At 41.1% G+C, this 15,083-nt stretch overlaps 1 protein-coding gene across 1 annotated transcript in view; it reads right to left on the reverse strand.

Moving 5' to 3' along the window:
* Positions 1–4,012: 4,012 nt before the first annotated feature.
* The window catches only part of LOC145391230 (uncharacterized protein CG3556), an 82,238-nt gene continuing 71,167 nt past the window's right edge, over positions 4,013–15,083 (reverse strand). The window contains exons 5-10 of the mRNA XM_080265906.1: positions 14,340–14,500; positions 12,258–12,468; positions 9,351–9,445; positions 7,579–7,709; positions 7,090–7,244; positions 4,013–4,074 (exon numbers count right to left, since the gene is read on the reverse strand). Coding sequence (XP_080122032.1) covers positions 4,013–4,074; positions 7,090–7,244; positions 7,579–7,709; positions 9,351–9,445; positions 12,258–12,468; positions 14,340–14,500 — 815 coding nt within the window. The remainder of the gene's footprint in view (positions 4,075–7,089; positions 7,245–7,578; positions 7,710–9,350; positions 9,446–12,257; positions 12,469–14,339; positions 14,501–15,083) is intronic.

The raw sequence follows: 15,083 nt of genomic DNA on the forward strand, positions 1-15,083 counted from the left end.
ATACAAGGGGATTAAACCAAAGACTGACCAATTAATTAGGACAAACATGAAAGCTTTTCAATACGGATGTTACCATACCTAAATATTCTTCAGCATCATCATTATTACCACCACCACCACCATCATCATCATAATCATGCCCCCTACTCCCACGTAAAGATGGGGTAAGGTAGGATCCGGAAGCACAGAAAAAGGAAGCAAAGTAAATGGGAAAATTATCAACAGTATGCCTAGAGGAAAGGGCCACACTCTCATACACACAACATTTAGGCCCTTGGAATTCTGGCCTCACTTCACAAGCCTATACATCTGAAATTATAGAGCCTTAACCCATCCTTAGGTGGGAGAGAAAAATAATGATGATGATGATGATGATGGTGGTGGTGGTGGTGGTGGTGGTGGTGGTGGTGGTGGTGGTGGTGGTGGTGGTGGTGGTGGTGATGATGATGATGATGATGATGATGATGATGATGATGATGATGATGATGATGATGATGATGATGGCGATGATGATGATGATGATGATGACGATGACGGTGATGGTAGTAACAACGATTATAAAGATGATCAAAATGAAGATGAAAAATGATATTGATGATGATGGTGATGATGATGATAATGATCATCATCATCATGATGATGGTGATGGTGGTGAAAGTGACGATAACGATCATGATGAAAATGAAGACGAAAAATGATGATGATGATGAAAATGAAGATGAAAAATGATGATGATGAATATGATGAAAATAATAATGATGATGATGATGATGGTGAAAATGACGATAATGATGATGAAAATGATGATGCACCCTCCCGAGACTGACAAACACCAATACGGCTGACACTATCCAATCCATGTTAACTACTGGGCAGAGATCCAGGTGTCTGCTTGGACGTGTTTGCGCAGAGTGACAAGGCGGACAGTGCTGCCGAAATGTGCGAGAGATGTATTTACGGAGGAGGAGGAGGAAGAGGAGGAGATGGGTGACGATGATGATGATAACGAGGAAGACGAAGAGAAGAGCGACTGATGATGATGATGAGGAGGAGGAGGAGGAAAAGTGATGATGTTATGATGATGATGAGGAGGAGGAGCAGGAGGAGGAGAGAGAGGAACACGGAACGATTAACATGGAAATAATAACTACCTAGCTACTTCAATCCAATAACATCTATATTATTTTTTTTTAATACTCAGACGGGTTTAGGGGTTAACTTCAAACGTAATGACGATAAGTGAAACGAAAAAGAACAGCTGCTTGAGCGAAAAGTTTGGGAACCTGAGTGAAAAAATAAGGGTGACAAGAACAGTGACGTGAGGACCAGCAACTCATGAAAAAAAAAAAAAAAAAAAAGAGATCCACTAAAAAAGTCTTCAAAGATAGAAACAGACAGTGATGGCAAAAAATAAAATACAAAAATAAGTGATAAAAATAGAAGTTGTAGCATTGCACATTCCCGCTCGTCGCGTCCAGTATGGCCGTACCCTAAGAGTGGTCACAGCAGCCTTCACAGACTTCACAAACACTGCCATCTTCAAAGCAGTATATAATTCAGAGATCACGATGGATTGGTGATGGTGGTGATAGCGGTGCAGCATTAGAAATATATCATCTAAGTTTCCAGTGAACAATGTAGAGATGGAGTGATGATGGAAGGCTTGCGAGATGACCGTAGAATATATTTTTAAGATAAACACTAAGGAGTCTTCAAGGTAACAGTGCAGAGTTATAGTGATGATAACAGTAGCACAGTATGAGTATTTCTGGAGACGTACAGCCGGCCAAATGTTCACACCAAAAGTACAGTACATTTTCCTACACTCAAGAAATGTAATAAAATAAATAAAATAATAATAATAATAAAATAATCACATTTTTTCTCATGTCACATTTTATTCCTCATCTCACACTTTTTTCTCTCATCTCACACTTTTTTCTCTCATCTCACACTTTTTTCTCTCATCTCACACTTTTTTCCCCTTATCTCACACTTTTTCTCTCATCTCATTTTTTCCTCATCTCACACTTTTTTTTTCTCATCTTACTTTTTTTTCTCTCATCTCACACTTTTTTCTCTCATCTCACATTTTTCTTATCTCACACATTTTTCTCTCATCACACTTTTTTCACTCATCTCACACTTTTTTTCTCATCTCAAATTTTGTTTTTTCTCATCTCACAGTTTTATCCTCTCATCACACTTATCTCCTCTCACTTTTTTTTTCTCATCTCACACTTTTTTCCTCTCAACTCACACTTTTTTCTCTCATGTCACACTATTCCCCTCAACTCACACTCTTTCACTCTCATTACACCTTTCCTCTCACCTCAAATTTTGTTTGTCTCATCTCACTCATTCTCCTCACATATTTTTCTCATCTCACACTTTTTTCCCTCTCAACTCACACTTTCTTTACCCCTCCTCTCACACGTCAGCACGGTACTGTACTTAATCTGATGGGAGTGGGAGTTACCAGCATATCACTGTGTATTACAAGCTTATCACCAGAATTTACTGATAAGGGGGTCCAACAAGCAGCATTTAGTATTTATACAGAGAGATAAAGAAGAACTGATGTACTGATAAGGGATGTAAGCATTTATACAGAGAGATAAAGAAGAATTGATGTACTGATAAGAGATGTAAGCATTTATACAATTCATAGATAGTGAAGGATAGTAGTAGTAGTGATAGCAGAGATGTAGAACTAGAAAGCGACTATGGGAATTTTCAAAGTAGCATTTATAGACTTGATAGATATTGATGGTTAGTACTGGTAGCAGAAGTATAATTAAGTGGTAGTAGTGACAGCAGAAGTAGAATTTAGTGGTAGTAGAATATAGTGGTAGTAGTACTAGTAGAGGTTGAATTTAGTGGTAGTTGTGGTAGTAGAAGTAGAATTTAGTGGTAGTAGTGGTGGCAGAAGTAGAATTTAGTGGTAGTGGAAGTAGAATTTAGTGGCAGTAGCGGTGGTTGAAGTAGAATTTGGTGGTATTTGTGGTAGTAGAAGTAGAATTGTGGTGGTTGTGGTAGCAGAAGTAGAATTTAGTGGTAGTAGAAGTAGAATATAGTGGTAGTAGTGGTAGCAGAAGTAGAGATGAGTGGTAGCAGAAGTAGAATGAGAGCTAGTAGCAGTAGAAGAAGTAGAATCAAGTGGTAGTTGTGGTAGTGGAAGTAGAATTTAGTGGTAGTAGTGGTAGATGTAGACTGGTAGCACTAAAAACCTAATATATTGTTTGTGATTTCGTACTGATATGGGCAAAATAGCATCCGTCTTTCACGTGATTTTCAAAGCGACATTCACGGATTTCAAAGATACTGATACTATGTGGTTGTAGTGGTATTAGTAGCAGTAGCGATAGTAGTACAGTGGTAGCAATAGTAGTAGCAGTAGAAGTAACAGTAGTAGTAATATTAGTTGCAGTAGTAGCAGTTGTAGTAATAGTAGTAGCAGTAGTAGTAACAGTAGTAGTAATAGTAGTAGCAGTAGAAGTAACAGCAGTAGCAGTAGTGGTAACAGTATTAGCAGTTGTAGTAACAGTAGTAGCAGTTGTAGTAATAGTAGTAGCTAGAATATAACACTAAAATTCTACTACATGAATTTTCAGAGAGCCATTCATATATTTCAGAGATAATGATGGTTAATAATAGTAGTAGTAGCAGCAGCAGTAATTGTAGTTGTTGTAGTAGTTATAGTAGACTGAACAGTAGGCCTAGAAATCTACAGAATGACTTTTCAGAGCAGCATTTACAGATGATGAAGGGCGATGACTACTACTACTAAGGTGTAGAAGTAGTAGTAGTAGTAGTAGTAGTAGTAGTAGCAGCAGCAGCAGCAGTAGTAGTAGTAGTAGTAGTAGTAGTAGTAGTAGTAGTAGTAGTCCAGTTATTGCGTTAAAAATCCACTACATGAATATTCGAAGCTGCATTTACAAGATAACGGTGTAGTGTAGCTGCAGGAGGGTGGGTGGGAGTGGAGAGGGATTGAGATAGCGAGGATGAGCCTTTATATTTGATGGTACCAGAAGAGGAGAAGGTCGCCATCTTGGACTATGGTTTCTTGCACACCTGTGGGAAGAAGAATTAGTGAGTTAGTGGTGGAAATCATCATCATCACCATTATTATTATTATTATTATCACCACCACAACAATCATCATCATTATCATCATCACTATTATTATTATTATTATTGTTATTATTATTATTATTATTATTATTATTAGTTATTATCACCACAACAACAATCATCAGCATCATTATCATCACTACTATTATTATTATTATTATTATCACCATCATCACAACGACAACAATCATCATCATCATTACCATTATTATTATTATTATTATTATCATCACCACCACAACAATCATCATCATCATTATCATCATCACTATTATTATTATTATTATCATTATTATTATTGTTATTATTATTATCACCATCATCATCACCACAACACTCATCACCATCATCACTATTTTTATTATTGTCACTATTATCACCATCATCATACCAACAACAATCATCATCATCATCATTACCATCTTCATCACCCTCACTATTTTTTCTCTCTTTATCCTATGTAACGAAATGGGTCACGCAATCATTCACTTATCTTTAAGCCCACGGAATCCTGGCTTTACATACACCTGACAAGAGCAATTCCACTGACACTCAAGATAAGGCGCCAAATCTTTCTCATATACTTCTCCGTTCATGCCTCATCCAACCAACTCCTTCCCTGCTACGTCCCTATCTCCTTAATGTTCATAGTCTTCCACGCTTTCTCATCAACAGTAGTAGTAGTAGTAGTAGTAATAGAAGTAATAGTAATAGTAGTAGTAGTAATAATAGTAAGTGTCCTCTAGGCAAGGAGTGGATGGTGCTATCGTTCATTCAAGGCTCTAAGGACTACTACATTTTTTTTTTTTTTATGAAAGGAAGAAGGAACCAAAGGCCCGAACCCCGTAAGAGTGTTCCCTCCAAGAAAAACCAAGAACGAGATAACAGGGATCCAAATTCAAGATCTACATTTAAACAGTCAAAGTTCTCGCTAAGACTACTGTACATACATATCTCTTCTACACAACTACACTCTGTTCCCCTGTGTATTTTGGGCTCGTTCGCCTTTGACTGCAGCCGGCCTAAGAGGAGAACTCCCTTACGCAGCACTCTCAGGCGTAGGACTTCACCACATACACACAGCCAAATCCAGGAAGAAGACTATTCCACATACGTCCCTCTTCCACACAACCATACTTGCTTTAGTCCAACTTGGCCTAAAAAAAATTGCCGCCTCTCCATCTTGAACTCTGAGTTGCAACGATCAATTAACACCTGAATATGATGTTAGTCACGAAGAAGTGCTACGGAATGGATGTACAAGAGTAGCATGGTCCTTTTCTGCCAATGAGCTACGTGAAATAAGCCGCAAAAAGAAAATATGGGCCAAGTTAGTGTAAAAGAACTATACACCATGTTCCTTGGGTCGGTTGAAGTCGTTAAAAGGTACAACTATAAATTCAAACACAAGGCCCAAGGTATACGTTTGCGACAGTATGGGCACATTAAAAAAAATAAAAACAATAAAAATGGAAAAAAAAAAACTTGCTCACGTTACATATTCGTCATTATTTAAAAGGGTGAAAACAAAAGCCTTTTAAAAGAACGTGTGATCAAGGTTTTCAAAAGAGTAAACATGTAATTTCAAACGTTTTCTCGGCCTACCACGCTTCCTCGCACCCTATATATTCGGTACACCATCCACTCCCTCAATCATCGTTTTACCTAAGCACAATTCCCCCACAGAATAATCCCTTTGCATCCTCCCTATCTATCTATCTATTGCCAGACGCCTTAATCCCATACGGGGTAGCCACAAACAAATCGCCTCCACGTTGCCCTGTCCCCCACCATTTCACTGCCCTGTTCCCACCCCCCCTCTCTCATATAACTCCATCTTATCCTTGGCCTCCCCCTCCCTCCCCACCCCTCCACCTCACTCACATACACTCTCCTCGTCAGTATCTCACTCTCCATCCTCTCCACATGGCCAAACCACCTCCCAGTTGTTCTAAAATCCCTAATGATAACCTGTGTTGACTGAGAACGTTTTGTCAGGCTTGGACAGTGACACTAGTTTTCCCCTGAGATGATGACGAGTTGGAATCAGTAGTCTTGCCTCTGCTTCTTCACACCTTAAAATATCCCAATCTCTGTTCCACACTCCCCTCATCCTCCTTCTTCGTCTGTTACCTCCCTTTCAGAATAACCCTTTTCATCCCCCCCAAATCCATCAAAGTCAGTAAATTCCCTACCTACACTTCCCTAAGCTATCCCAATCCCAGTCCCATACTCCCCTCATCCTCCTTCTTTGTCTGTTACCTCCCTTTCAGAATAACCCTTTCTATCCCCCCAAAATCCATCAAAGTCAGTATCCCTACCTACACTTCCCTAAAATATCACAATCCCATACTCCCCTCAACCCCTTTCTTTGTCTATTAGCTCCCTTTCAGAATGACCCTTTCCATCACCCATTTCCATCATAGCTAATACAATCCCTACCCACACTTCCCAAAAATCCCTATCCACACTTCCCAAAAATCCCTACCCACACTTTCCAAAAATCCCTACCCACACTTCCCAAAAATCCCTACCCACACTTCCCAAAAATCCCTACCCACACTTCCCTAAAATCTCTACCCACACTTCCCTAAAATCTCTACCCACACTTTCCTAAAATCTCTACCCACGCTTCCCTAAAATACCTATCCACACTTCCCCAAAATCCCTACCCACATTTCCCCTATCCACACTTCCCTAAAATCCCTGTCCACATTTCCCCAAAATCCCTGTCCACACTTCCCTAGAATCCCTATCCACACTTCCCTAAAATCCCTATCCACACTTCCCCAAAATCCCTACCCACACTTCCCTACAATCCCTACCCACACTTCCCTAAAATCCCTATCCAAACTTCCCTAAAATCCCTATCCAAACTTCCCTAAAATACCCTCTCAGCTCTCCTCAACTTCCTTCAAAATCACCGAAAGACCTCAATCCTCCTGATCTGCGTACCTGTCCCGATTACGAACTTGTTGTCGGGTTTAATTCCTGGCACTGGCGGTTCCCTGAGACGGTAGAGGAGCCAGAACCAATAACCTTGCTTCTGTTCCTTAGCGCCTGCCAGTGTGTGAATGTAGAGGCCGTTACCCCAGTGCGAGGCGGAGAACCTGGGGAAGAAGTGTGTGGGAGTTATAGCATTTTTTTTTTCACCCGAAGGAACTGGGCTAATCATCATTATTATTATTATTAGTTATTATTATTATCATCATCATTATTATTATCATCATCATTATTATCATTATTATCACTCATCATTATTTATTTTTATTATCATTATCGTGATTATCATCATATCATCGTCATCATTATTATTATCATCATCATCATCATCATCATTATCGCGACTTTTTCACGTCAAAATTATCCAACCTGACCTAACCTAACCTAATAACATTCAACTTAACCCCACCCCTCCTACGCTACCCTCCTCCACCCACTCACACAAATCTCTCGTCCTGTTCAGCTGCCATCTTCATAATGGTGAGGAACGTGGTGTTGACGGGGACGGTGAAGGTGATGTTGTAGTGGATAGAGGCGTTGTTCCCCTTCCAGATGATGTAGGTCACGTTGATCTGGAAATACAGTATCAAGTTACGTTGGGCTGAGCTACGGGGGGCTAACCAAGAGTTCTCGAAATTCGACTGCAGTTACTCTATCGCTGTGTATTACCATGTTCTAGTTGTGACCCCAGGTTCATGTGAAAATATGAACCCAATGGACTTCAGGCTCAAGTTACACTTCTTCTGCAATCCTTCACCCTCACTTCGAGGGAGAGGGAGGGAATTGAGGGACGTCTGTATAGCCAAGCCACAGCACACTGCGGTCACATTGCTGCCACAATGTGACAGTGTCCCTGTCCAGCACCACTGTACTTTTACTGTCGTGTATTATGTTGCTGCTGATCAACCTTGGTCCATCTGGTCGAACAGACCAATCAACTTCATGCAATCAACAGCTTCTGCAAGGCCTTCCCTTGCAGAGAACAGTCGTTCCATTGCGGTGGACACCATGGCTCCTCGCCACAGCGAGGTGCGGAAAAGAATGAAGTAGTTTGGTTCCTCAATGGACGCCGCATTTGCGTTTCTCCACCCAGTTAACGGGGACACCATAGTAGGTTGCACGTCACCCCATTATTTAGTTATATGGCTACCACCCAATGTTGTAAATCGTTTCCTGGTTTACAAAAAACCGTTAGGCCTGTTCGTCAGTTTACGGCTACCTGAAGTGGAAAGAGGAGTAATAAAAAGTGACACGTTGGATGGGTGAAATAGCAAGAGAGGAGAGCAGACACGGAAAAAGAATGATAAAGGTGAAGGATGAAGTAGGCTGTACTACAAGAAGTGAGTGGACGATCGTCACCACCAACTGCTGGAAAAATGGTTCAGTGCAGATGCAAAAATTAATATCATTCTGTACACAGTATTACAACTAATGGAGATTACATTACCTAGGTTGAAATCTTAGTTTGTGATTATTACTATACAGAATGGGTGATACTGGAATCCATTTGTCAAGTACCAGGGCTATCTCTCCGTTATCTGTTGATTTTTTTTTTTTTTTTTTTGCTTGTTTGTTTATTTGTCTGTCTTTCTGTTTGTCTGTCTGTCTGTTTGTTTCTTTGTCTTTGTATGCTTGTCTGTCTTCCTGTTTGTCTGTATGTATATCTTCATTTGTTTGTATGTCCATCTGTTTGTTTGTCTGTCTTTCTGCTTGTCTGTCTGTCTGTCTCTCTGTTTGTTGTGTTTGTTCGTTTACACTAAGGGTCTTCTTCTGGGCAGCGCTGGATACATCTCCTCCTTATCATTCATTCAGCTCATTATGCCTCGATATCCTCGTGTATCTTTATTCATGCCACCTAAATCGATATTAAAATGACATAAGTAACAAAAGAAGATTAACTGTGTACTACGAAAAAATAAACGGCTTAAGAAGAGGTGTTACGTTCCCTCCCATGGCACTTACGACCCTAAATGCTAAGTATTCTCAGTGGATATTCTAAGTATTCTAGGTGGATATTTTAAGTACTCTAAGTGGATATTCTAACTAGATCTTCTAAGTATTCTAAGTGGATATTTTAAGTATTCTAGTGGATATTCTAAGTATTAAGTGGATATTTTAAGTATTCTAGTGGATATTCTAAGTATTCTAGTGGATATTCTAAGTATTTTAAGTGGATATCCTAAGTACTCTAAGTGCATATAATTTACCCTTACCATGGAGGCGGTGGCGTTGGTGGGGTCGGGGCGGGGTGGCATGTCCTCCGGTACGGGGGGAGACACCATACCCTCACCCATGTCAAACTGGTCCACTGAGGAGGCAAGGAGACGGATTAAATGAGAGAGAGAGAGAGAGAGAGAGAGAGAGAGAGAGAGAGAGAGAGAGAGCGGAGCGTCATTCTGTGAGGTGAAGTCAGGATTCCGGGAACTTGAATGGCGTGTGAATGAGTGTGTGGCCCACTTCACTGGGTATGCTGCTGGTCTGTTCTCCTTATATCGTGTCTTATTTCCTTGATGATGGTGGTGATGATGATGATGATGATGTAAATTTTTAAAATTTATTAGGTTGGGATGGATCCAGAAACAAAATACTACTACTACTACTACTACTTAATAATAATAATAATAATAATAATCTATATTATAACGATCCGACTTCGATATGTTCGTTCGTTGGTTTGTTACACGTAAACAGCAAAAACGGCGCATAAGGCGCAAATTGTTGTCAGATTAAGGTACCGTTAAAATGCTCCAACTTGAAGAATAAAACAATTTCCAGTCCAATCGGGCCACCGGTTCCCAAGTTATGACTCATTTCTGAAGATAGGAAGTGACTTGACATCGAGCGGAATGCAGGCTCTATAATCAAAGTAGTATACCGAGTGCAATAAACCACAGGAGCCATTACTGATCATTTTAGAAAATAAATATGAATATAAATAAATAAAATAACGACATACCACATGAAAAACTATTCTTCTTTCACATTAACTTGGCCCAGATTCTCGTCCAGCTGACTTATTTCATGTAGCTCAGTGACATAATAAGATAATGGTATGATTCTACATCCCTTCCATGCACTTCTTCATGACTAGCATCTTGTTCTAATGTTAATCTATTGTTACAACTCAGAACAGATAACGTGGATATGGCAATCTTAGGCCAAGTTAGAGTACATTATTATTATTATTATTATTATTATTATTATTTGTTGTTGTTGTTGTTGTACTGTTAGTAGTACCGAATTATTATTATTATTATTATTATTATTATTATTATTATTATTCGTAGTAGTGCTAGTAGAACCGAATTATTATTATTATTATTATTATTATTACTTACTTAAAGGCCGCATATGGCGGCCTTACCGCTCAATGTCAAAAGGCCATAAATGAGTCATAACTCGGGAACCGGTGGCCCAACTGGACTGGAAATTGTTTTATTTTTCAACTTTGAGCATTTCCACGGCATATACCTTCATATAACAGAAACTGAACTACGTTCTGTACTTTCTGCTGTTACGGTAACTTCATTGCCCACAAAGAAAGTGATCCGCCTAAAGACCGCCAAGTAAAAGGCCAGAAATGGGTCATAACTCGGGAACCGGTGGCCCGATTGGACTGGAAAATGTTTTATTCTTCAAGTTAGAACATTTTAGCGGTACCTTACGCTAACACAAATTGTGCTACAATGCGATGTTTTTGCTGTGTTATGGTCACAAACCGACAAACCCACAAACATACAGAAATCGGACCATTATGATAGAGATTATCATTATCATTATTTTCATCATTATTATTACTGTTATTATTATTATTATTATTATTATCATCATCATCATTATTATTATTATTATTATTATTATTATTAGTTGTTGCTGTCGTTGGTGGTGGTGGTGGTTATTGTTATTGCGACCCCTGGTTCATCTCAAGTGTGAACCCAGTGGAATGCAGGCTGAGACTATCCCTCTGCAGTCCACCATCCTCGTTTCGGGGGAGAGGGAGGAGGGTGAGGGACGTTTATATAACCGGGTAATAGAGCCAACCCAGTTATATCAGTGCCACCACGTGAAGGCGCCCCTCTCCACCCAAGTTAGAGAAAAAGGAATATAGTAACAAAGAATTCAAAATGGAAATGGGAATGGGAAATAGGAAATGGGATAATAGAAGTATATGGGAAATGGAAATGGAAAAATGAAAGTATATGGGAAATGGGAAAGTAAATGGGAAACGGGAAATGGGAAAGTAAATGGGAAATGGGAAAGTAAATGGGAAATGGGAAAAAGGAAGTACAGTATATGGCAAATGGGAAAGTAAATGGGACACGGAAATGGGTAAATGGAAGCATATTCAGGTGGCAACACACCCCGACATGACAGGAAAATGGAAGAGGGGGATATAACACTACTGGCTTAATATCTCACTAATTGGAGTTTGCATTTATTACAGATGCTAGGCCGAAAAGAGATGAGGATATTCTCTCTCGGTCTGTCTGTCTGTCTCTTTCTCTCTCTCACACACACACACACACTCTCTCTCTCTCTCTCAAACAAACCATCCCAGCCATTCAACAATTTTCACATCCCTCCCCTCCTATCTCACTTTCTCCATCCCTTCCCTCCTATCCCACTTTCTCTCTACATCCCTTCCCTCCTATCTCACTTTCTCTCTACATCCCTTCCCTCCTATCTCACTTTCTCTCTACATCCCTTCCCTCCTATCTCACTTTCTCTCTACATCCCTTCCCTCCTATCTCACTTTCTCTCTACATCCCTTCCCTCCTATCTCACTTTTTACATCCCTTCCCTCACACACACACACACACACACACACAAATATATAGATAGATAAACAGAGATAGATAGATAGCTGGACAGATAGATAAATATGATCAACCAGGCTCCCTTTCTATCTATCTGCTGTCTCACTTTCTCTCTACATTCCTTCCTTCCTATGTCGCATTCTCTCTACATCCCTTCCATCCACTCTCTCTCTCTCTCTCTCTCTCATACACATCATCCCAGCAATTCAACAGTTCTCACATCACTTCCCACCTACCTCACTTACGCCCTTCCTATCTCACTCTCCACATCCTTTCCCTCCTCTCTCACTTTCTCTCGCTCACCTGGACCATCCTCCTCGTCTATAGTGTCCCCATCCACCCTGGGACACCTCCGTAGGGCGACATCCAGCAGCGTACGTCCCCCCAGCAAGGGAAGGACAGCGTTGGTGTCGAAGAGCCCCCCGAAGGACCCGTCTGGCCTCTGGTGGGACAATACGAATTCTTGGGCTCTCGTCGCGTTCCAGGTGCCCGCTAGCTGGCTCGACATCATGGCCTGTAGGGGAGTGGGAGTGAGTGGGGGTGAATAGGGGTGAGAGTGGGGGTGAATAGGGGTGGGGGTGAATGGGGAGTGGAAGTGAGTGGGGGTGAATGGGGGGTTGGAGTGAGTGGGGGTGAATGGGAAGTGAATGGGAGTGGGAGTGAGTGGGGTGAATGGGGAGTGGGAGTGAGTGGGGAGTGAGTGAGGTGTGGGAGTGAGTGGGGAATCGGAGTGAGTGGGAGTGAATGGGGAATGGGAGTGAGTAAGGGGTAGGAGTGAGTGGGAAGCGAACGGGGAGTGGGAGTGAGTGGGGGTGAACGGGAAGTTGGAGTGAGTGGGGGTGAATAGGAGTGGGAGTCAGTAGGGGTGAATGGGGAGTGAGTGAATGGGGGTGAATGGGGAGTGGGAGTGGGTGGGGGTGAATGGGGAGTGGGTGTAAGTGGGGAGTGAATGGGGAGTGGGAGTGATTGGGGGTGAATGGGGAGTGGGAGTGAGTGGGAAGTGAATGGGGAGTGGGAGTGAGTGGGAAATGAATGGGAAGTGGGAGTGAGTGGGGGTGAATGGGGGGGAGTTGGGAAGTAGGAAATATATGTATAAGATTAGTTGCAAATATAAAGAGTAAGAAGTAATCATGAAGTTTGGGATTTTGCCAAGATGTGAAGAAAAATGTGTCAGACAGAGGTAGTGAGTCGACAGGGAGTGGGAATAAGTGGGGAGGAGTGGGGAGTAAGTGGGGAGGAGTGGGGAGTAGGTGGGGAGAACTGAGGAGTGTAAAATAGGGAGTGAGTGTGAAAAGGAATTATGAGAAGAGAAAGCGACAGCAAACGAAGAGATGTCAAACGAAAGAGGGGAGACAGAAGAAGGGGAGACTAAAAGGAGAGTAGTATGTGCAGAGTGAGTGCGAAAGTGTGAAGGCTGGAGGAAGAAGAGTGGAGAGAGAGAGGAGACGATGGAGGAGACAGGTAAGAAAGAAAAAACACAGGAGACATTAATCACGGAAATAAGAGGAGAAAGAAAGGGCGAAAGATTAACCAAAAGAACTAAGGAGAAGATAAAAGAAAATGAAAATAAAAGGAGAGGGTAGTAACAGGAGACAGCAAAAGAACAGAGAAGAGAGAAGAGACGAAAGAGGAAAGACAGACAAGTTGGTAGGACAAGAGACATGAGGAGATAGGAATACGAGTACATCATAACAAAAGGCGAAAAACAGACTGAAATATAAACACATAGAGAAAGTGGTAAAACATGGGGAGAGCAGCGTGAAGGCCGAAGTGAAAGGAACCGTCAGACGAGAGAAGAGAAGGAGAAAGCGAAACAGAAGAGGAGAGGAGAGAAGATAGGAGAGGGGAAGCAATGAGGAAAGGCAAGAAGAAGAAAGTGGAAGCAAAACAGAAGAGGAGAGGAGAGTAAAGGAGAGGAGAGGAGAGGAGAAGGGAAGCACTGAGGAGAGGCAGGGAGACAGAAGAGAGTCAAGAGGATGTAAAGCGAGTGTGGTGGCGTGAATGTTTGAAGGGAATGATCAGTCCTGTTTTTTTGCTGTCTTAGAGGGAAGCGTGAGAGAGAAGAGAGAAAGAAAGAAAGGTGAGAAAGGGGAGAGGAGGGGGAGAAAGAATAAAGCAGAGTGGAATAGAAAGAAGAAAAAATATAATCAGCACTATTTGGTAAAGAGATTGTGATTGCTTGAAGACTGGAGGAGATGAAAGTAAAGGAACAGAGGAGGGGAGAAGAAAGGAGAAAGAAAAAGAAGACAGAATAAAGAAGGAGAGAGAAGGAGGAGTGAGAGAGAGAAAACGAAGAGAGAGTAACAGAGGAGAGATAGAGAAAGAGAAGAGAGAAGCAGAGGAGAGATAAGAGAAAGAGAGGGAGATAGAGGATTTAGGGTGTACCTGTAGAGCGAGTGCCGTGGTGTGAAGGTTGGAGTGGAAAGACCCATCCTGCGCCTGCTGTCTGAGGAGGGAGTGAAGGGCTTGGTCTATGAAGCGTCTCAGATCATGACGACGCTGGTGCTGGGCGCAGTGAAGGGCCATGATTACCACGGACAGCGTGTCTGGGGAGAGGGCGGCGTGATTAAGTTCTGAGGGGATCAATACTAATACAAACGGACATCATATCGTCAATACTATACTCTTTCCACTATAACCGCAAATATTATACTTTTTTCCACTATAACCGCAAATACTATACTTTTTTCCACTATAACCGCAAATACTATACTTTTTTCCACTACAACCGCGAATACTATACTTTTTTCCACTATAACCGCAAATACTATACTTTTTTCCCACTATAACCGCAAATACTACTTTTTTTTTTTTTTTTTTCCAATCTAACCGCAAATACTATACTTTTTTTTCCACTATAACCGCAAATATTATACTTTTTCCACTATAACCGAAATTGCTATACTTTTTTTCAAGTATAACCGCATATACTATACTTTTTTTCCACTATAACCGCAAATACTATACTTTCTTCACTATAACCGCAAATACTATACTTTTTTTTCCAGTATAACCGCAAATATTATACTTTTTTTCCACTATAACCGCAAATACCATACTTTTTTCACTATAATCGCCAACTCTACAATCCTTTCACCATAACCTGATCTAAAAATGCTACATGGAGAG

The sequence above is a fragment of the Coenobita brevimanus genome, chromosome 17, assembly GCF_032717465.1.
Source record: "Coenobita brevimanus isolate Jiangsu-jjx chromosome 17, ASM3271746v2, whole genome shotgun sequence".
In the NCBI taxonomy this organism is placed as follows: Eukaryota; Metazoa; Arthropoda; class Malacostraca; order Decapoda; family Coenobitidae; genus Coenobita; species Coenobita brevimanus.